At 45.3% G+C, this 23,766-nt stretch overlaps 1 protein-coding gene and 1 long non-coding RNA gene across 2 annotated transcripts in view; one reads left to right on the forward strand and one right to left on the reverse strand.

The window, feature by feature from the left end:
• The window catches only part of LOC116827008 (uncharacterized), a 75,001-nt gene that overhangs the window by 40,115 nt on the left and 11,120 nt on the right, over positions 1–23,766 (forward strand). The gene's annotated exons all lie outside the window — the stretch shown is intronic.
• Positions 5,053–23,710, reverse strand: GASK1A (golgi associated kinase 1A). The gene is made up of 4 exons (XM_032784122.1): positions 22,184–23,710; positions 7,635–7,757; positions 6,437–6,540; positions 5,053–5,454 (listed from the first exon to the last, which is right to left on the reverse strand). Exons 1-4 carry the CDS (start codon positions 23,708–23,710, stop codon positions 5,244–5,246), a joined length of 1,965 nt encoding a protein of 654 aa, XP_032640013.1. The 3' UTR covers positions 5,053–5,243.

Genomic DNA, 23,766 nt, shown 5'->3' on the forward strand with positions numbered 1-23,766 from the left:
GTGCATTCCTGCTCAGGGCATGGGAGTGCTTTATGGGCTCATACTGATCCACTGCTGACACACAGGCACATATCAACACACAAAAGGCTAAACATGGGGAGTGATAAACACATTTATTCTTATCCAAACTGCACCATCAAACCTCTTGAGGTTCACAAGTCATTAGTAATGTTTGACTTCTAACTTCCATAACTGTTCTCTCGGTTGCTGCTGCCTGTGGGATATAATTTACCAAGGGCCATCTCACATCATTTGTTTTTAAGCAGCTCTCTACGTTGGTTCCAGTGAGGGGCTTTGCTCTTACTTTTAGGTACCTGGCTATGAATCCATCACTAAAAGTAACGTCTATTTCATTTAAAGGGGGGAAGCCACTGGCTTACACACGGAGCAGAATTCCAAAATGCATTTTATGAAAGCACTCAATTTTTATTTCCTGCATTTGGATAGATGGACAGTGAATTTCTTTGATTACAAGAGGCAGAGTCATGAGTGATTTAGTGAGAGAGATATAAGCCCTGATCCTGCAGTGGGCTGTCTGTGGAACATTAATGTGGCTTCATGCAGGGGACTGCCCATGTGTAGATTACAGAAAGGTGTGGGCTTAAAACATCTGAGAGAAAATTCTAGGCTTAAAGACTTTCAGCGACTTGTCTTTACAGATTTCACGGTTTAGATTGTTAGATTCTACTTGAATGAAAAAAATCAGACTCTAAAGGCAATTATTATAGTTAACATTCATTTCTGTTTAGCTTATTTGAGCTAACAGAACTTTTCTGATTTATCAAGTACTGTGGGCTGCTAAATTTCCATCTGTAGAAAGGACAGCAGATAAGCAGAATTCTATCTATCTACTGTTGGCAATTTGTGTGGTTTTAAAATGACTAAAGGTATAATATAGACTGATCCTGTGCCCTATTGAAGGCAATGCAGCACAGTCAATTGGGCAGTACGGGGTGGATTGGCCCCTTAGCTGACCTGCAGTGGAAAACCATCACTTTAACAACAATTCTGTCTCTGTTTCTCTCCTCTGATTCTTCATTACAAGGAACATTTGTATGAAAATAGGATCTTTCTTGCTGTTTCTGAGGGCTGTTCCTCATCCTAAGTTATCATAAAATCATTTCCATGGCAATCAATTGTGGCTGAAGAAAGGCAGACACATATGTTATAAGAGTTTTTAAAGTCTGTGGTGGGTGTCATTTCCCTTTAACTCCTAAGAAGACAGGCAATGAAATGCTGTGCTACAACGGGAGCTACACAGATAATCATGTGGTGTGTGTATCAAGGAGTTGGGTTAAACCATATGATTCAAAAATACAGTATCCTGGGTAATAAAATAAACATTACCTGGCAACACTTGATGAACCTGAGTTGGGTACTCATTTAGTCTTGGATTTGAAGCCCACTATTTTCAAGGTTTCTTCCTACGTGACATTGCAAAGGCTGTGGCAAATGGTATTTCTAGCCTCAGATTTCCCACCAGTTTCTCTATCAAACACATTTGGATAAACCTCCAGACTGCTAGATGATGATCAGAACTGCAGTTGTGATCCCTTTCATCCCTGTGATCCTAGTTGTGTTCCCTAGCCTCTGTTTGCCAGAAGCTGGGAATGGGTGACAGGGGATGGATCACTTGATGATTTTACCTGTTCTGTTCATTCCCTCTGGGGCACCTGGCATTGGCCACTGTCAGAAGACAGGATACTGGGCTGGATGGACCTTTGGTCTGACCCAGTATGGTCAATCTTATGTTCTTATGTGTCTTTTTAAAACCACAGCCTATAGTATGGAGGGATGCAAAGGTGCATTACGCCAGCAATAGCTCCAGAAACATTGTGCCTCCAGACACTCTGCAGAGCTCACTCGGCAGCTGGCTCAACTCCCCTTTGCTAGGGTGCAGCCGACTGGTGAAGGGGAGAGGCCACCTAGCCCTATACATAGGGCCCTACCAAACTCATGGTCCATTTTGGTCAATTTCAGTCATAAGATTTTTAAAGTCATAGATTTCGTGATTTCAGCTATTTAAATCTGAAATTTCATGGTGGTGTAATTGTAGGGACCTGACCCAAAAGGGAGTTGGTTGGGGTTGTGGTACAGCTACCCTTATTTCTGTGCTGCTGCTGGCGGTGGCGCTGCCTTCAGAGCTGGGCAATGGAGAGTGGCAGCTGCTGGCTGGGAGCCTGACTCTGAAGGCAGCGCCACCGCCAGCAGCAGCGGAGCAGAAGTAAGGGTGGCATGGTATGGTATTGCCACCCTTCTGCACTGCTTCTGGTGGGGCGCGGCCCTCAGATCTGGGCGCCTGGCTAACAGCCACTGCTCTCTGGCCACCCAGCTCTGAAGGCAGCGTAAAAGTAAGGGTGGCAATACTGCAACCCCCCCCTAAAATAACCTTGTGACTCCCCTACAACTCTCTTTTGGGTCAAGACCCCCAATTTGAGAAACGCTGGTCTCCCCCAGGAAATCTGTATAGTAGAGGGGTAAAAGTGCACAAAAGACCAGATTTCATGGAGAGAGACCATATTTCACAGTCTGTGATGCATTTTTCATGGCCGTGAATTTGGGAGGGGCCTAGCTATATGGTTTTCACTATCATTGTCAGTTCTAGAGTTGCCCTGATGTTTCCAGTCCCAAAGTGCAGCTATCAAGAGGGTGACAATTCATGCTCAGTAGCACAATAGCAAAGGTGGGACGAAGCCTCCTTGAAACCTCTTTCCTGCCCATCCTCCTTGCACACCCACATAGGGTTCAGTCTAGTCCAGCTCTATAGCTCCTCCTCTTTACTTGCCTGTCTCATCATATCCACAGGGCTGTCATTGGCTGCTTGCCAGACCAAAGCTGTGTTTGAGTTATGTGAGCATAGAAAAGCCCCTCAAGCATCAGCTTGTATTGTCTTTTTGCACACATGGAAGCTATAAATGCCCAGTGAAATTTGGTTAAAGAAAGATGCACTCCTGAAACAAGACTTTGTCAGGCTAGAGTGAATTTTTATGATCAAGTTATAAAACCCTAAAAATAGGTTAATGGGAAACTTGACACATCCTTAACTGAAACAGAGTGAAGGACCCTGCCTCCCAGCCCTGCACCACCCTGATCCTGTCCCCAGCCTCAGCGCAGCTTGCACCCAGCCGGGGGCCCGGCTGCTGGCCCCCACTGCAGCTCTGCTTCCACCCCAGCGCCCAGCCTCGGCCGTTGGCCACAGCTCCGTCCTCAGCACCAGACTCACTCCCAATCTCTTATCCCTTTCTGCATTCTTCCCATCCCCCCCGACAAGCCACAGCCCTGGCTCTGAAGAACATTGGAGGGCATGGACAGGGAAGCGGGGGCATGACCCTCGAAAGTTTGGGGACCATTGATTTAAGCTGACCTCCTGCACATCACAGGCCACAGAACCTCATCCACCCACTCCTGTAGTAGGCCCATAACCTCTGACTGAGTTACCGAAGTCCTCAAATCTTAACGTAAAGATGCCATGTTACAGAGAATCCCCGTTTACTCTAGCTTAAACCAGCATGTGACTCTGTGCCTCACATTGCAGAGGGAAGCAAAAACTCCCCAGGCTCTCTGCCAATGTGACATGGGGGAATATACCTTCCTGACCCCAAATATGGCGATCAGTTAGCTCCTGAGTTTGTGGGTGTGATCCGCCAGCCAGACACCTGGGAAAGACTTCCCTATAATAACTGAAAGCCCTCCCCAGCTAGTGTCCATTCAGAACACACAGATGTGTATTAATCAGTAGCAAATCTTAGGATGGTTTTTGGTTGTTTTTTTTTTCTCATTTATTACACATACAGAAGTGACATCTTCCAAGTTTAACCACCCAACACACACACGAAAAATGCAAAAAACTGCATGTTATGCCATGTTAAATTTGAACAGGTAAAAACCACCCAAAGTCAGGAAATGCAAAGTTTTTGGTTCTAAAAGCAACATTAACTCAACTCCATTGTCCAACATATGTGTTTTGTGGTATTGTTTGACATTAACATAAATATATCAGCCAGAAAAAACAAGAATGGAACACATCACAGATGGCCAAATGACTGTTGCTGTTAGGACTTTAACTTTTGCAGTACATTTTGTGGATTTAATTATGTAATATTATTGTTCTTCTTATTATTTATTTATTCATGTAACTCTCTAGCTGTGCATGGCATTTCACAGAACAAGCAATGACTTATCCTGTGCTCATAAGGGTTTACAATTGGCAAACACTTACTGCTGAGCGTAGGGCTTACTATTATGAGGCATCCCTGCGATGTCATTGATTTCTTTTAGACTCCACATGGGCACAGCAGTCCACCTGTGCAGCTCAGTCCCACGAGCTGATAACACATGGGGAAGATGGGGAAGGAGTGGGAGAAAGATGAAAGCAATGGAGTAATCCTGCACTCATTGAAGTCAATGGTAAAGTGCTCATTGACTTCAGTGGGGCAGGATTTCACACATTAAAATGATGTGGTCACTCTGGAGGCCAATGTAGTGTCTTGGCGGTTACAATTTTTTTTATAGTAATAGCAATTGTTTTGACTTGATGAACATGGCACTAACATAACTTGTATCATTTAATCTTTCTCTTAAAAAGAAATGAGAGAAAAGGAAATTGCTTGTGCAATCAGATGGGTGTTTTTTAAATGATCCCCTTTAGATTTTGAAGCTCACACCTCCCTGAAGCTCACATGCTATTTCATTATTTATATGATTCACTTTGGAGGTGCCACCCTTTTTTCTTATGTCAAACCAAACTGGTCATATTGACTATTTCTGAAGCAGTTAAGGCTTAATCAAAAGCCTATTGAAGTCAAAGAAGAGACTCCCATTGACTTCTATGAGCTTTGGTCAGTCTCTCAAACTGTTGAGTTAATATTTCTCATGTTGTCCTTAGAATTTTGCTGTAACACTCAAGATAAGATTTTTCAAAGGAACCTCAAGGAGTTAGGTGCCCAAAATCTCAATGAGATTCAACTCCTTTGAAAATGCAAGTTGGAGTCAGTGCTCAATAAATACTTGGTTAATGCATTTTCCCAGCCTGTCTGTAATGTGTCAGAAGTTTTCTTTCCCCCATCTGTCTCTTCCTCGGATCTATTCTGCTTCTTCAGCATGTGCTGCTAAATTTGATTCTCAAGAACCAAGCACTCAAGATCAGCTTCTGATCATAAAAGCTTTAGAGGACTCAGGTATATCCATGGTTGCAACCTTGCACTTTATGTCAGGTGAGTGTTTCGCTCTTGTAGGGACATGTTTTAAAGTGATGAATCCTTAAAGATTGTCAAATTGTGTGCCTGAATGTACTGCAGTAGGATCTGTCCTCTTCTGTTAATGACTTGAAGCAAGTGTCTAAGGCCTTGGTATCCACCCTGGCTTTCCCAGAATTCCTGATCCATGTACAGTGACTTCAGAAGCATGTTCTGTAAACATCCCGATTTGAGCACAGTCACAGCTGTCTCAGGAAACCTGATGAAGACAACCAGAAGAAGGAAAGAAAAGGAGTTGGAAGGATAAAATCATACAACTAAGGGGTTAGGGCAGGAGAATAGTGTTTGCTCCATATCTGTCCCCGGAAGTAGTCAGAGTTCTGTTCATATTTTATGCAAAGCAGAGATTGTTTTGGTGCTAACTATTTTTCTTGGATGCAGAGATGTAGAAAGCTATAACAGCTGAATAAGCAGAGTGAGAGAGCTGTCCCTCACCCAAAACATTTGAATCTGGATTTTCAACCCTTCAGTGTTCATGCAGGGAAAATAATATGCTTTATGTTTCTGAGACAGTCATTAGCCACCCCCAGTGTGAGAGAGAAATATTCACCTCAGTGTGAAATATGTGCACATTGGGCCTGATTCTGATCTCACTCTAATTTTATACCGCTGTAACTCCATTAATTTCAGTAGAGCCACTCCTGATTTACACGGGTGCATGTTAGCTCGAACTGAGTCCCCGTATTTGTGTTTCTGATATCTGCATGTAGGACCTTATCCAAACCTATTGAAGTCAATGGGAGCCTTTCCACTATCTTGAAGGGGACCTGGCTCAGCCCCCATATTGAGACTTGAGCGAAAAGGCAATACAAGAAACTAAGATATACAAACATGGGATTGCACATCTTTCAGCAGTGGTATATGTGGAACAAACATCTTTAGCATCGTCATGGGCGGGGGCGGGGCAGGGGTGTAGATATCAACAAGGTATATGCGAATGTAAAGGACTCTCAGTCTTTCTATTGGGTGTGAGCCCTAAGAATCACTATCTAGAAGAAAACTTCACAAACACAGGCAAGCCCCATCCAGTCCAATTTATTCTCACCAGAGACACATCTGTTTTTATTGAAGAACCTTAACTGTTCTGCCTTATATATTCTGAAAGGAAAGGAATGTTCTGGTGGCATGGGCTGTGACCCTCTGGTACTGTTAGCTAGAATCACTTCTGTTGCCCTTCTTACCCATCTATGCCTTCCAGTAGCCTGAAGTTGAGCTTTGCTTCCGGATGGTAAGGTCTGCCTGCATTGTCAATGAACACCAGGCGAGAAGGCTCACTTCCCCGGATCTGGTGGGAAAAAAATTAGAAGTTCACATTTTGGGGGTTCTTTGAGCTGACATTTTGGGAGGAAGGGTAATTTGTATGCAAAGAGTGTTTTTTTGAATATTTAGGGTTGGCAGCAATGATAGTCCATAGCAAGGGTGGAACCTGGGACCACGTATTAACTCTTAGAGACAAGCTTCTTGTCTGCAGCCAGGGCAGTGTGACTATGTGCTGCCCTTTACCCTTTACCAAAACCACAATTTAACCCAAAAGCCTTAAGTGGCTGAGCACATGTACTAGCTGCGCCAAATAAAATGCAAAGGGTCACCATGGCCAGGTCCCTAAAGTTAGACTCATCTTGTCCCCAAGGATTAAATTGGTCTGTAGTATATTTCTAAAATGAAAGTCAGATTGTCATTATCTAACATTACTGAGCCATCTCAATGTCATACTTCATTCTTAACTGCCTATTTCATTTATTCTCATCCAGGGACAATATTTGTAATCAGCACGCTATTTGATTTCGTGGTGAGAAGACATGTAGATTGAATTTCATTTGTTTAATATTCTGGCAGAATAAAATGTGCGTATTGTTGAAGGAATACGGCCACTGTACGACTGCTATGCCATACTGAAATTTTACTTGAGAAGTATGTACGCAGCCAGAAGGAGATCATGTCATTCTGTTTTTTAAGTGCTGCAACTTTAAATGGAGAGAGATCTCCCTGCCTCATGCTGTCACACACTGCATTTCATTTCAGATGCAGAATGTTACAAAGAGAATCACACACTATGCTTGCTTCTCGCTTGCTCTCACTCACTCTCAGGACCAGATTCAGATACACTTGCACTTACTATACTTTTACTTACACTGAGCAGCAAATTACTCCACCAGTTGTCCCGTTGACTTAGTTATACATATAAGAATCTAACCTGCAGACATTCTTTATTTTCTCTTACCCTGAAATAAAAGTTACCTAGACATATTTTGCTCTTTGTGGTGGGGGTAAAAACATAACAAGAGTCAATAACAGATAACCAGTCTGGCCTGTTAAAAAAAGGGTAGACGTTAGAAACTGAAAAGATGGAGGCAAACATAATGTTTGGCGATATCATACCAGGATATGGACCAGGACCAGTTCTGCAGGATTCCTACATCTGTCATGAAGCATTTCCTCCATGCAGGGTTCTGCAGGGTCTGGCTGAAATCCACAGCAATAACGGTCCAGGCGGTCATGAACCTGTGGGTGACATTTGAAGTATTTAGAGGCTTCAGGAATTTCAGGATGGTGATGTTAAGTTGTAGTTTAACAGGGAACTTTTCATGCCTGGAAAAAAAAAGCTCCGTAAACTTTAGAGAAAAATCCAGATTATTCTTTAATGAAAGAGCTGTTTATATAAAAAATTGGTGAGTGTTCAGAGAACCATTAAAAAATGTAGCTGCTTTTCTAAACGATTTTGGTTTGAGAAGCGGACTGCAAAGCTCCCAATAACAGGCTTTCCTACAAGATTTCAGAGACTTCCTGCTTGCAGTATTTCAGTACTCGATGTTTGCATGAACTGAATAGATTCTGTTTCTATCTGAAACCAAGAGGAGATGCATACAAAAATTAAGGCAAAACAAAAAAAGTAAGTTAACTGAATTTTTTTGAACCTCAGAAAGGGATTTTCTCAGGCAAATTCAAATGCTGGATGAAGGTTTTATATGAACCATTTCATCCTTCCCTAATAATAATCGAAACAATGCTTGATAGAAATGCAAAGAATGAACAAGGGAGCGTGGGAAATTGTTCTATGCTTGCTTGGCCCGTTGGTCCATTCTTAACATCTGCATAGTGCGGGAATTGTCCTGCGTGCAGTTTGCAGATCAAGGTGGATACTCCACGTGGAGCGCTGTAACTTGCTTTAGCTGCATCTGTGTTTAGTAATTCATGGGCACTTTTGAACCTGCTCCTCCTCACTCCTGACAGCCCAATCAATGAAATGCTGATGCCCTCCCTGAAGCCCTGCCCTGGAGCCTTTACTGGAGTGTGCATTATACAGTCTGGGGTACAGAAACAACTCTCCTCTTGTGGCTCCTTAATCTCATGTCTAGATTTTAACTTAACAGCTTTGAATTTAGCCTGATATAGGGATGAAGCTATTTAACTTTGGGTTTATTCACCCAGTTTTCAGTAATGAATGCCCCAATGTTAGAACCATCACTGCTAGGAAGGAGCCACCTCTGGCAGCAACTGGGTCAAATCCTCCCCTGAGTGTATGGTTTGGCACAGGGAAGAAGGAATCCTTTCATAGCTTGTTATGGGGTCACTACGTTAGCCCATTACCCTCCTGCTGTATGCTTGCCCCATAGAGGCAATGGCTGGTGGAGCCCCCTCATGGCAGACTGGCTGGTCTAAACCGCTGTCCCCCCAACCTGCTCCATTTACTAAACCCAGGCAGAAGGTGTTGGGCTGCACGACACCTAGGTATGCAGAGACTTTCTACATGAACATGAGCTCCTGCATTTGTCCCTACCCCACTCCTGAAGAGTGGAACCACCTCACTTGTGCTGTACGCATGACACCCCATATCCTTGGAGGAAGAAATAGGATTTGACTCTCCTTCAAGATTAATGTTATCACTATCAAGTGAAACCCAGAAGCCATAACCCCTTTCTAATTTTTCATGCCCCACTCTGTTAGCTTTGTCACAATAAGCTATTGGCTTTTATGCCGCTTTGTACAAGGCAGACGGTCTGCTGTCTCAGTTATATAATAACTGACTCACTGCCCTCCTCTGAACAAGGCCTGGCCAGAGCACAGCAGCATAAATCAGCTCCTGCAAACACATAACACTTTCTTGAAACGGGACCCGTGCTGCTGAGGCAGGCAGCGTTTCCAGAGTACGTAGTGAAACTGACCAATTTCGCATGAGGTTGCCAAGGAAACTGGTTCAAACCAGAGACGTGAATCTATAGCCTGGTTTTGGGTTATGAACCTGTAACTCAGGTCAGGTTTGCTGAGGTTCATGAACCTTTCGGTCAGGTGGGCGAAATTTCAAGTGAACCTTAGCTGAGTTTCAGGTGCCAAGGGGGGGGATTTATGATTTTCAGTGGAAACCATGTGATACTAGGTAATTACCAGTTTCAACTTAACAGCTACCAGAAATGTTAGCTGAATTGTGTTTTGTCTGAACCCCAAACTCAAATCAAAGCGCAGAGGAATAAAGTGCTATAAGGAATGCTCAGTTTGATTTGTGTGACCATTATATTCCTAGCCCTCTTAGATCCTAAATTAATTAATTTGATGCCATGCTAGTATTTCTTAACACAGGCCCATCAGTTGATGTTTAATGAGGCACTCCAGGCAATATTTCTCCTTCAGGGAAACCCTAGAGCTAAAGTATTTTCTGAAACCAAATGCATTTGAACCCAGGAAAATGTCACACTTATTCCATGCACATCCTATGTCTAGGTGCCTGAAAGTGCAGCACACTGATTTCTCCCACCTTTTATGTCATTTTCTATCATAGCAGAATTAATAGTCTGTGCAGAACATAAAGAAGATCTCAGCTGATTTACAGAGAGAGTCAATGTGCTTGTGCACTAGACAGAAGTTTGACTCGACATACTCACTGGGAGGCTATGAACAAAATCATAAGTTGTCATGCACGGGAGGAGACATTGGCCACATTTTCGAAAGTAACCGCATTCCAATTTGGCTGGGTACTTATGTCTGCAAATGCAGTGTTGCAAACTGGGAAATTGCACATGAGAATGGGTAATAACATCATGTGACTTCCACCACTCTGGGGGGAAGATGGCAGCCAACAGCGTGCATGCCAGTGAGACAGAGGGTCAGTTTGGATAGTGAGCATCATGGAAATACTCTTATGAAAAGAGGCCTGGGATACTTAACGTTCATGCTGTTCAGACAAGACCTAGATTTTGCAGGTGTCATCTGAAAAACTCCCACAAAATATGTTACATCAGATGCCTATGTCCTGCCTATATCCTGCCTCAGGAGGGAACAGCCCTTTTAGTAACTACACAAGTTACACAAGTAGTCAACTGAGTCTGCTCAGGTGTCTAGAAACTGTCAAGTCACACTGGGCACGCTCAGAGGCTTGAGACATGCATTAATATCATCCATCTCATGGTTCTATTACAGTGTTTCTCAAACTTCATTGCACCACGACCCCCTTCTGACAACAAAAATTGCTACCCAGTCCCACGTGTGGCTGAAGCCGTAGCCTGAGCCCCACCGGCCTGGGGGGCGGGGGGGAGTGGAAGACCTCAGGCTTCGGCTTCAGCCCTGGGTGGCAGAGCTCAGGGTTCAACTTCAGCCCCAGGGCCCAATGTGTCTAATACAGGTCCTGCCAACCTCATTAAAAAGGGTCATGACCTGCAGTTTGAGAACTGTTCTATTACGTCATTTTATTAGCATACTCAGCCCCATTCTATTATATTTAAAGATTTTATTAAGATGATATTAAAAAAAAAAGTGAACAGTACAGAGTTTAAGCATAGAAGTTTCTGGTTATCAGGGAATAACATACAGATTATCGAGGGTGCAAAATTTGGTTTAAGATCAGGTGCCATAAGGAATACATAATCTGTAATATCCCCAATTGGGGGTAAAAGGTTAATGGGTCAAAGTACAGACATTGAGATATGAGGGTATGAAGTTCATAAAGTGGCTATGTTCGGTTGTGGAGTATAATGAGTGGATATGATGATGAGGCTGGACTGACCCTCATTTGGTGAGATTTAATGTTCAGGGAGTTTATGGTTCCAGTTCATATGATCCAACAGAGAAAGTGTCTTGGTCCCTTTCTCGTAGTCGAAGAACAATGTCACTCTGGCTCACGCCTCCTGGTAATGTCGGTGGCCAGTGATGTACTCAGTGTAGATGTGCCTGGACCATCAGATGGTGTCTGAGATCATGAGGCGCCGCATGAGCCGTGCACAGCGTCGACCGATCCCACAGGTCCGCAGCTCACGCTCATTGCAGGGGTCCCAGGGGCCCAGGGCTCCGATGATCAGGGGGTCCATTTGCACCTCGTAGCCCTTCGCTCTCAGGGTGTCAGCCCCGGGGGGCGGGTTATACTTTTCCAGCTTATGAGCTTGGGCTTCGTGAAATGCCGGGATCCTGTTCTCAAAGGAGACCATGACGTTGACGAGGATGATATTTTTCTTGGTCTCATCGGTGATGATGATGTCAGGTCATAGCTGGCTGTCGGTACTGGTGATGGTGCAGTTCACGGAGATCTCCCCCAGGTGTGGTGTGATGGCTTTCACCAGGTGGTTCTGGATAGCATTGTGGCGCAGCTGCCAGGCTCTGGAGTGAGGTTTGCAGCTGCACAGGACATGGGGCAGGGTCTCGTTGGAGTAACCACACTTCCTGCAATGCTTGTCTCAGTTCCCGAGGCGAACGGCTCCACTGAACGGGACGCAGTTTAGCCGGGCACAGTGGATGAACCGCCAGTCAGCGAAGCGAATGAAGCCGCCCCCAGTGAGGAAGTGGTTGCTGGCATCCCACTTGCTGGTCAACTCAAAGGCTTTATCCTGGTCCGGTTTACGATTCAGGGTTTCCACATACAGTGAGTGGATGGCAGCCTTCAGAGTCTCTTCCCAGCAAGCCTCTGGCACTCGGGGTGACGATGGCGGTGTTGTTGGACCTGATCTGCGGCACCTGGACTCCCAGCTCCTGGCACTCCTCGCATTCCTCCCAGCGGCAGCCAATGTGCTTCCCCAGGCAACGCGTGGCATTGTGAGTGCGGGACCACAGTGAAGCAATGTTGCGCCCATCCCGTCCAAATTCCCCATCCAGAGAGCCACTCAGGAAGGTGGAGATGTCTTGGTTAGAGGGGGCTCTGCTGATCCGCTTCTCTGTTGCATCACGCAGGGTGTTCACAACGATGTTCCTTACCGTGGCATCAGGACATGTCAGCAGGCAGAAAGCGTGGGTGATCATCGTGACATTGCACAGGTCACTTATGCAGGGGACATTGGCACCACTGTGCCTGTGGGCGATGTAGATCAGTTCATTGCTGGCTCTCTGGGGAAGGAACAGCCACTTCTTCACCAGCTGCTGGATGATCTTGTCTTCCTTGTTGAGGGGCACCTTCGCCACGGCGGATCCCCTTAGGGTGAATGAGATCCGTGGGATCAGGGAGGTGTTCAGGGCATTTATCTTCTGCCAGCAGGGAGGCATCAATCTTGGCACTGTCTTGCAAGATCTCCTGGACGGTTCCTCAGGTGTCTGCTGGACATGGAAACCCATCGGCGTGCCAAGGTGCTGGTACACCTGCCCCTCTGCTGGGGATGACGGGCTCATTCTGGGTCTGGAACTCTGTTGCCAGCACCGAGTCTCTTTTGCTGCTGTCAATGTGCAGAGTTCAGCATTTCTTCGCATTAAAGCGGAGCCCCATCCAGTCAGTAGCTCAGCTGGTGGAGTCTAGCATACCTTGGAGGCTCTCTTGGTCATCTGCAGTCAGGACCAGATCGTCCACATAGGCCAGAATGCTGATTTTCTTGCGGTGCAGGTCGAAGCCAGTCAGGCTGCTAGAGATGGCTCAGATGAGCGGTTCTATGGCCAGGTTGAAAATGATGGGGCTAAGGGGGCATCCTTGTTTCATGCCGCAGTGGATGGGGATGGTGTCCGTCTCTCTGTCCATGGTGCGGATGGTGGTGGTGCAGTCCTTGTAGAGGTCCCAGAGGATCTGGATGAAGGTTTCTGGCATCCCGAACTCTCCCAGGGTGGCAAAGATATGATGATGGGGTATGGACCCAAAGGTGTTGGTCAGGTCAAGCCATGCTACGGCACACTGCCTCTTGGACCTCCTGGCCTCCTGAATGGCCATCTGAAGGAGGAAGTTGTGCTCGTAGCATCCCGGGCAGGACATGAAACCCTTCTGCACTGAGCTGACAGCGCCCCTGCACACTGACCAGTCCATGATCCTTGCCACGAGGCAGCTGGCATACAGCTTGTAAATGGTGGAGCAGAGGCAGATGGGCCTCCAGTTGCTGGGGTCGTCTCGTTCACCTTTTTAGTGGATGAGCACAGTCATGGACTTTTTCCAGGAGTGGGGAATGTGGTGGAACTGCTTGTATTTGTTGAAGATGGCAGCAAGCACCAAGCAGCTGGAGTCTCGCTTCTTCAGCAGGTGGTAGCGGATGCCATCTTTTCCAGGGCCAGTGTTTTTGGTCCTCGTCAGCCTTGCCTGCACCTCCTGGGGGGGAAAATCTCGCTCCAGGTCCTCCGTGAGGGCGATCCGGGGTAGCGGGAGAAGGCACTCTGGGCGTCGCAAGTTGGTCTGGGCCTCATGATCAAACACATCCTTGAAGTAGGAGTAGAGCCTCTCGGGCTGGATGGCACAGTGGGAGGAGGTCCCGTCGAGGATCTCCCTCATGGCTTTTATCTGGTTCGTCCTGTATAGTTTCTGAATACAGGATGCAGCCACTGGATCGTAGCAACAGCCGACATCCCCTCTCCTACTTTCTCTGGCAGTGTTGTTACGGCTCGGAGCAGGGAATCTGCAAGTGGCCCATGAGGCCTCCTGGGGTTCCCTCCTTCTGGCTGTAATTTCTGCAGATAGTTCTGCGGTCAGTCTGTCCATCAGAGTGTCAAAGTTCTCGAAGTTCTCAGCCTTTGCCAGTTCATCCATCCAGGCGGATTGCCATGGCGTGGCGACCCTTGCTTGCGGCCGTTGCTCCTCCTGCTGTGTTGTCTCCACAGGTTTGGGTGCTGTGGGGACAGTCTGCGGCCTTGTTGTCCCTTGACTTGGGGGCGGTGCTCAGGTGGTTTTGGGGGAGGGGGTCCTGATATAGTGGGGAGGGCAGCTGTCGGTGTCTCCGAGGCAGCACTGGATCTTCCGGTGCTGGACTTTAGGGGGGCACGGTCGTGTTTGGAAGCACTGGGGATGGTTCTGGTTCTTCTGTGGGTGGTATCCAGCTGGGAGGTCCTTGGTGGGGCATGGGTTTTTGGCAGTAAGAGGCTCGTTGGGTAATCTTGGAGGAGGTGTTGGATCTCAAGGGGGCGGGGTCCGGCCGTGGGATCTGGCGGCTGTGGGAGGCTCCTCCGTTGGCTGGGTCTCGCCGTGCGGCCTAAGGGGTGGTGCTAGTTGCTCCTACGGCAGGGCGGCATGAGGTTACCTGTGGGGGAGCGCTGCCGCATCTCGTATCTGTGTTGTGCTGGATGGGTTTCTATGAGGTCGCTGAGGCATCCGGTGAGGTTGCTGACTTGCGAGATGGCGGTGATCCCCACCTGGCAAGTCAGCAACCTGTTCTATTACATCATTTTATTAGCATACTCAGACTCACCCTACTATATAATACCTACCTTTCTATCCCCGCTTCTCCTTTGCTGAAGGCTGACCCCAGCCCACATTGTGTTTTCCTTAAAAAAAACCTCCTTTGCCTGGTACTCATGGTAACTGTTGTGTGCCCATCTGGATATGAATGTATTGCCTCTGCTCCACCCACTAGAATGTACCTTTTAGCACGTTGCTGGGAGACTGTTTTTAGGAAACCAAGGAATAAATGTATATAGAATTAACAGAAGTTATAAGGTACAGGCTGAGTCTGACATCTGACTTCGGTCTCTCTCCAGGAGCTGGTTTGGCTAATTGTCCCTGGCTGACGACGTGCACAGTGTAGCGTTGACACATCTTCTCTCGACTGACATCTGCTCCCCTAGACAGTCTGTGTCTTTATTTATGGTAAGACCATAGCTACCATATTCTTACCTTACCAGAGCTAAGATAAGCCCATATTCCACCTAGGCTTTACCTATACAACTTATTTCATCTTGTACATTTCTGTAATAGAAACAGACACACACCATCCATCTAATGATCTCAAATGCTTTCTAAGCATTAATGATTTCAGCCTCTCAACCACCCTATGAAGGAGGTAAGTATCATTATACCACTTGTACAGGTGAGGAAATTGAAGCAGAGAATTTCTGTGACTTAGCCAAGAAACCAGAGACTGTTTAGAGCAGTACCAGGAATAGAATTCAGATCTACCAACTCGAAGGTCTACGATTTAGGGATGAGACTGTGCATTATATTTGAGGTTTGCAAGGGTTCATCCAGCCTGGAAGATTTACCATGTTATAACACTTTGCAGGCTTCATACCAAAAGAACAAAGCACAATCTGGAAAAATTCATGCCTAGGCAAAGACTCAAAAAAAAGTTTAAATAAGTTTCAACCCTTCCAAAATGGTGGCAAGTAACTCTCCATGAGCAGTATATGTAGCTTATGACAGTATAGCCAAAAGTACCATTAGGGCCATCGTATAGTGTGACTTCCTGCATAACATATCATAGACCTTCACTCTGATTCTTGCACTGAGTGGAATGAAGAAAGGTGGGGAGCGGGAACCATGGTGTGAGGAGGGGAAGAGGGGGATGTGAGCAAGATCAGGATGGGGGAGGGTGGGATGGAGAGAAGCAGAGGGAGACAAGGGCAGGCTGGGGGCACAAGGACAGACGAGTCTATAACCACTACAGCACACTCACCTTCATTCTATGAAACCTTAATAATGTTCTTTTAATGTAGTTGTTTTTTTGGATGAACTCAACATTTATATTGTGGGATTGCCTAGAGGCCACGTAGCTCAGGGCCCCAGTCATGATAGGTTTTGTACAAACATATACGGTAAATGACCATCCTTGCCCCAAAGAGCTTGCTATTTAGAAGAAAAGACCCAACAGGACAATGATGAAAACAAGTGGGTTGTGGTGGAGAGGGGGAGGGAGATGGGGTAACAGCAATAACAGGGTGGGTGAAATTCTTAGCCAGTCAGGAGCAGTGATCACAGTTCTCCACCTACCTAGCAATCAGCTGATTATAATTTGCTATCTGTATTACAGAAGAGGTGAACTGTCTCTGCATTTGGACACATACAGGGCAGCTTGGAAGAAAAGAGAGCATGTCAGAGACATGCTGATAATGGCTGGCACTTGACTCTGGAACTCACTCCCTGCCTTGGTCTGACAGACCTGGCATTTGTTGACTTTGAGGATATTCTGAACCCCTTACCTATTTTCTACTTTTGTTGTAGGATGGTGGGTTGAGGGATGAGAGATGCTCAGATCGAGGATGGTTATTCTAGAGTTTATTTTATTTTACCAGACAAGTGCTATATTTTTTCTGGGTTGGTATGTGTGGGCAATTCCTTGTGTGGCTGATTCTTATTTACACTGAGGCTCCTTCACACTGTTCTGGCAATGTGAAGGGGCCTTAATGAGGGCTCATATTATATATGCATGCATTTTCCAGCCCCTTTACACTGCCAGAGAGGGGCAAAGTCGCCTCAGTGTCAATGAGAATCAGACCCCATATATAAAATTTTGGACAAAACGTGGCCAGTTTCTTTCCTGTGACGCCGTCTACGTTTTACATGAAAGGTTGCAATGTAAGGTTCAGACATCTCTACCTGCCATGGAGACTTTAATCATGTGGAACTGGATCATTTGGGCCTAATTCTACCTCCACCAAAGTTAATGGGAGTTTTGCTATTGACATCAAAAGGAACTAGGATTTGGATTAATGTAACCTCTTGTATTTTGATGGATTCCTGCCATGTTTACCATACGATCAGTGTTGCCAGTTGAGGCAGGAAAGTGTAGACAAAGGCAGTATTATTGAGCCAAATGAAGAGAGAGATGGTATGTGAAGTGATCAGCCAACTCAAAGCTAAAAATCACTACCTAAGAGATGAATGCTGCAGACATTGCCAAACTGGGAGATAACTGAAACAGGTGTTCTAATCCTGCTTTCTAGCAGCAGTGCTCAGCGAGTGAACAGCAGTGTTCACAATACACTGTGCTCTCGCTTCTGGTGATTTTTCTTGGCAGTAAATTTTTGCCTGTGGAGAGAGGTTCACAGAGAATGGTTTGAATCATGTGAGTGAGCTACAGTATGAAAAATAGGAGGCGTCTCTGTGAGGTGTTTGTAAAGGATTTTGATCAGTCCAGCTGGCCTTTGGGAGCCAATGTGAAATAACTGTATCTTAGAGAGGCTGCAAATAATAGAGGCACTGCCTTAGGGGAAAGGCGTATAGAACGTAATACAGAATGATAATCCTTGCATGGAATTTTTGGATCATCCTATAGAATTCACTACTGAATTCTATCCCTGCTCCAAAATTCTACAGAATGGTTCAGGATTCAAAGGATTTCATTCTCTATTAAATCCTATAGGGTTTTGAGTAATTTCTGAAGAACTTTGTTACATTTCTGATAGGACTTTTCCATTAGTGATGATCTCTTTGGCGCTATTGAGAAACTCTGTGGTTTGTTTTTGTCATTTGGTCTGCTTGCACCTTAGGTAAAAGTCTCCCTCATACATCATCCTTTTCATTTAGGGCCCAATCTTCACATTGAATCCAATGAGATTTTTGCTGTGGGGCCCAATTTTCCCACAGGAAGCTGGATCAGGCCCTTGAAGTGTTCTGAATGGCAGGGCAAGGAAGTAGAAAAGAGAAAAAACTTGTCCCGAATCTTCCTCTTCCTGGTATTTTTGAGTCACTGTCTGGTTTCTGTCTGGTATGCCCATGGCCCACTGTAGTCTCCCCATCACTGCTATGGCTGAATCTGAGATCTACCGTATCTCTTCGCAGGAGGAGAGGCAGAAGCTGTTCACATGGTGCCTTGGCAATCAGTCCACAAAGGGACATTGGTGTTCTCCAGGAAGAGAGTAACTTTCCTAAGCCTTCTGGCCCAGAGATAAATTGCTACTCTGGAGTTGTGGAGAATTATGAATCAAAGAGCAAAGAAGGAATCTATTCTGAACAGCTTTTTCCTGGGGGAAGGGGGCACCAATAACATTCACTATCAGGGCCTGACATCACACAAGCGTATGCTCATGGCTGGAGATGGGAAGTGGTGGTATTGGAATGAGGGGGCAGAGAACGGAAAAAACTAAAAATGTATAGGTCCATAGGACCTATACACAGCTGGCGTAAATCAATGTATCTCCACTGACTTCTATGGTGATTTACACCCGCTGAGGATTTGACCATATGGTTTTTAAGTAAAAACACCAAGGATGAAGTCCTGGTCCCATTGAAGTCAAGAGAATTTTCCCACTGATTTCATTAGGGCCAGGATTTCACCCCATAACGCCACCATCTCAAACCCAGATGTGTTTATTATTAAGTTCTAAAGTAACAGTCCCACACAAAAAAGCCGATCCCAGAATTTCCATTTCTACTCTTTAAACACTTATTTTATTTCCTACTAGATTCATTTTAAATATGAATGTTAATAGTTTTAATGTAAAATATTCCAGTCATGACTGGATTTGTTAAATCTAGTCATGATTGACCCCTTCTGCCAGCCATACTTTGAGGTTATAAAGATTAATGGTTAAGCTCTGCCAGGGAAAAAAAAAGGTTATGGAAACACATATTTTAGCAGAGATTTTTTAAAACCTTTCAGATAGTTTTTTCCCCCCAATGCTTGTCCCTACAGTGCTAAGTAATACCCCTGAGGTGTATAAATAAGACTCCATCTCCCATATAAACCATCTCTTCTTCCTCTCAGTTGCCCCTAATAACTTAAATTCTCTGTTCAGAGACACTGTAATAATCCCCCATAGCAGCAGGTTCTGATTTTCCAAATGGAAGATTAAGCATTCTTAATCCACACACAGAAGAGAAGGAAAATCTCCATGATGGGGAAAGGATCCTGGTTAGAGAGAAAAAAAAGCTGATTTTCAGCAACAAAAAGACACCCAGGAACAAAAGAATCTGGATAACATGAGACTGACATAAGATTCTTTTAAATGAGCATGACCTCACACCAGTGTGAATCAGGAGTAACTCCACCCAAACTGATGAGGTTACACCAGGATAAAACTAGAATAAGTGAGATCAGGATCAGGTCTGATGTGTCTGAAGCTTGCCTGCGTATCCATGTTCCCCTTCAAGTCCAAAGGGCTTTGCATGCACAAACTATACAAAAGCACAACTTTACACTGAGCTTCCAAACTGCACAGTACATTGAGAAGTGATAAAGCAGCTGTCTCTCCCTTCCACACACATTGATTATTAAACACATTTACTGAAGATTGACAGCTACGCCAAGACTGATTTGTGAAAGTAAAGACATTTTGTTTAAATGTGTGTTGTAAATGACAAAAAAGGCCTTTTTGTGCTTCTCTCTGATACAGAAAGCAGGTTGGAAGGGCTTTTGGTGTTTGAAAATATGCTTGGGTTATATTTGGTTGGTTGGGGGGAGTTTCAAATTAGAAAATCAGGTCCTGTCTAGGCTTGAAGACACTACAAGTATTAATGAAATGGTGAAATCAGGAGGTTAATGAGGACCAAAAGCTCACAGAGTAGGACACTACTGTACATAATAGCAAATGTACAGCTTTGTCAGGACAGTATGGGGTTAATGTTAGAGAGGGACAAGTGTGTATTTTGTAATTAAAAGTTGCTGTTTCTACTAGGCTGCTTTTACCCACTGGAGAGTTCTTGACACCTTCTTTTCTAGGAAACCTAATCCTCTGCCCATAACCCCATGCCAACATTTTTGAGGACGCCTGGTGTACTTCAGGCATCACTGTTTGACTTGGTTGGTGTAATGTTAACCAGGAAATGAGTGGCAAAGACCCAGCAAAACTAGATGAAGCTCCTTGCTTTGCTGCACAATTCTCTACTTGAAGAGTAGTTCATTCTGCAAACAGACTGAGTCTGGTGGTTTAGGAAGTTTGCCACACTTGTTCCAGCAACTATGACACTGAAAGTTTGTTCAGAATGGAAAGCTACTGTGTACAGTTTCAGTCTTTTCCAGTGTCAAGTCCCAGACACTCTGAAACCTGAAAAATTAAAACAAATGATAGTGACAGCTTCCCTGGTAAAGCGGCAGCAATCCAGCATATCCCTGCTAAAGGCAGAATTCCCTTGGTTTGGTGTCAGTTTCAGGCTTCTGACTGAATCAGTCATCTGTGTGAGACAATCCTTGTACAGAGGTCTACTAATTGATGATCCAGGCTTCCTGTTCTTTATCTGTGGTTTGAGAATTCAAATAAAATTAGATGATCATGACAAACTGAAAAGCTAATGAAAACATGAATGAGTTCAGACTGCAGGCATTCGGTGCTCCTGCTAGGAATACAGGGTTGTCCTGAGGATGAGTGGAGTCTCATGGTAACAGAGCTTACAGACGGTGAGCTATACTTATGGTGTAAGTCACCACAGCACCTTTTATGTTAATGAATCTACACTGATTTATTCCAGCAAGAGATCTGGCTCCAGTATCCAGCCAGCCTCCTTTTCCCCTCCCCCACCTTTGCTCTTCAAGGCTCAATCAGGCAATCTTTCCTCGGGTAAGTAATGCCATTCAGTGCACAGGATGATTTGACTGACTATTGCAGGACTGAGCCCTGTGTCACAGGTTGATTATCAAACAGTGTTGTGAACTCCACTAATCTGATTCATAATGACTCACAGCCATGGGGTAGTGGTACAGTGCTCAGCACATGGTTATGACCTCATAAACCTACTTTAACTCAGAGTACAAAATCATCCTAATTAGATGATGCCACTTGAATATGAAAGGACTATTTAAAAAAACTTTCACTTTTGGACATTTGTCCGGGATCCATTTTAACCACAAATCTGCATGGAAAAAAACACTGTTTCCTACTTTGAAAACAAACAAAATCAGTGAGTTTTTATTTCAGATGTTAATTTGGGTTCGGAAACCAAACAATCTGAGCCTAAATTCTGCTTTCTCTTTCACCCTTCCACTTGCTTTCACGCGCAGTGGCGTGTTCTGTTCAGCGAGGTGTCTGAAGAAGGACTGCATAAGCTTGGATGGAGACACACACCTTTGCCTAGGCTACTTTGACTATTCTGGAAGCCAGGCATCCTTGCGTTTTAATCCTGGCTCGATCACTGATATGCTATGTGACCTGGGGCAAGTCATTTGGCTTTGTGCCTTAGATTTTCCATTCATAAAATCAGAATAATAATGCTTACCTGTCTGCCGCCCAGCAGTTTTGTGAGGGGTAATTAGTACTTCTAAAGCATTTTGACTATGGAAAATCTTTTATTAATGCCATGTATAATTATAGAGACATGGTGGATAAGGTTGAGACTGGTGAGAGAGACAAGCATTTGAGCTACACAGAGCTCTTCTTCAGGTGTGGGAAACTAAGTCAGAGTGTCACTGCGAAATACAAAGTGGAACCGATTATTTAGCACGTTTTAACTACTTACACTTAATAATCTGTTCCACCTTGTATGAAGCAGTGGCCCTTTGAGTAAGTTTCCCAGACCTGAAGAACTCTGCATAAGCTTGAAAGCTTGACTCTCTCATCAGTGGAAGCTGGTCTAATAAAATATATTACCTCACTCACCTTGGTTTTCTAATATCCTGGGACCAACACACCCACAACAAACACCGCATACACATATAATTATGAGAGTAATAAAGTGTACTTCCGCTGGCTTTGTTTGACTCACTTTTTTTTTTTGGACACTCTGGAGTTGGAGACCTTCCCAGATTTCCCCTCTCCCCAACTTTGTGAAACAAGACCTTCACTGAAACAAGACTTATAGCTATGCCCAATACACACACACACACACGAGACATACTCAGACACACACATACACAAAAGAGAAGAAAAAAGAAAGACAGGGATTGGCTCACCACCAAGCATACCTGTAGGAGAAAATCAAAGAGCGCCAGTTTGGCCCACTCTGTGTGTAGGACGCTCAAACACGGAGCTATTCCGAGGGCTGCACTGGAATCTGCCATGCCACACCGCTGCTGCAGCAGAGACTGGTATTGTAGCCACCCCAGTGCAAAAGAGTTCTGGTCATTGTTGGCATCATCTAGATGCTGGATATCTGGCATCCACCATACGATGGGCCTCGCTGCACCATTGGTGTATTTATAGGGCAGCAGAGGATTATTGAATTTGCGGGCCACTGCAGGCAGACTCCTATTCAGCCCCAACACTCTGTCCAAGTGGAAAGCTAGCACCTCATAGAGGTCACTGGGCCGCTTTATTAATCCACAGAGCCCATCAGAACAGTCTCGTCTAGGGTCAGATAGGGAAGTGTCTTGGCTGGCCAAAAGACTGACTCTCAGTATTTGTCCATGGGCAGGAATTCTGGTTTTGGTCACCACTTCACTATTTGCCAGCCATTTCATCTTCTTCACATCGTCTGCAGTAAACCAAGGTGGGATCTTCTCACCAAACCTCAGGCGGCCCTCTCGTTTGGTAGAAAGAGCATCTTCTGGAGTCTTCATACACCATTCAGATGTCTGTAACTGCCTGGCCACACCCAGCCAGAAATGAGCTCCTGGCTCTCCAGGCCCCTGGGAGTAACTGCCTGTCCCTCTCTGCATGCCTGCTGCACCTTTGAAGGGCAGCCTGCTATCTGCTTCCAAGATAAAGGCTTTAATCGAATCTGAATGCTGCAGCTCAGCGCCAGCTGCCTGCACATCTGGTTTGCATTGGTCCTGTGCCACAGTTGGCTGGCTTGCAAAAGAGTTCTTAAGAAGTAAAACAAACTCCGGCTTTCCTTCCTGAAAACCCCTTTTATTGCTGAGTGAAGGAGAAAAGAAAGGGGCCTCCTCCATTTGTGGTTTCATATCTGCCTTTTCCCCTGTCAGCTTATAGAAATTAACATTGTTCCCTGTATTCTTTAGAGAAAAATGAGTATTAAGCTCCCTTTTCTTCTCACCACTGGTCCTGCGGGGAATGTTTTCATGCTGTAATTTACTGCTGGCTTCAGAGCTTTTCACAACGTTATGTTTCCTAATCTCTCCTTTGTGCTTTCTCTTTGGTTTCAGCAGTGTGTGGTTTTGTCGGTGCAGGCTGCTTGGCTGGTTCTTTGGCTTGGAGGCAGAATGGGGATGGTGTGAGGATTGCCTTTCCTGATCAGTGCCAGGGGGAGCGGGTTCCCATTCTCTGTGATCAAAACTCCTGGGCCGCCAGGGGACAGAGGCAGTGGTGTTTGTGCACAGACGCCTGGGCAGGATGACTTTCCCATGTGGCTCAGCCAGTGCCAAGAACTGGAAATCGGACTCAGTTGGAAGCAGCAGAGGAAAACTGGTAAATGCCACCACAGAGAAGGCAAGCAAGAAGCAGAATCCAGCCACAGGTGGTCTCTTCAGCCTCATTCTTCTCCATGATCTCTGAGCCTGTGGAGTCAGAAAGGACAGCCTTATTGCCTGCATCACGGGGGATAGCCAGAGCTAGGGCAGAAAGCTGTCTTCATGAAATGTATTGGCCT

This window comes from Chelonoidis abingdonii, chromosome 2 (assembly GCF_003597395.2).
Source record: "Chelonoidis abingdonii isolate Lonesome George chromosome 2, CheloAbing_2.0, whole genome shotgun sequence".
NCBI lineage: Eukaryota > Metazoa > Chordata > Testudines > Testudinidae > Chelonoidis > Chelonoidis abingdonii.

What these genes read in the sequence shown, in the direction of transcription:
- GASK1A (XM_032784122.1), bottom strand. Translation starts at nt 23,710, where the DNA reads ATGCAGGCAATAAGGCTGTCCTTTCTGACTCCACAGGCTCAGAGATCA. An exon ending in TCTTTGATTTTCTCCTACAG is followed by an intron (nt 7,758 to 22,183) that starts GTATGCTTGGTG and finishes TGTCACCCACAG; the next exon opens with GTTCATGACCGCCTGGACCG. An exon ending in CTACTGGAAGGCATAGATGG is followed by an intron (nt 5,455 to 6,436) that starts GTAAGAAGGGCA and finishes TGTCTTCATCAG; the next exon opens with GTTTCCTGAGACAGCTGTGA.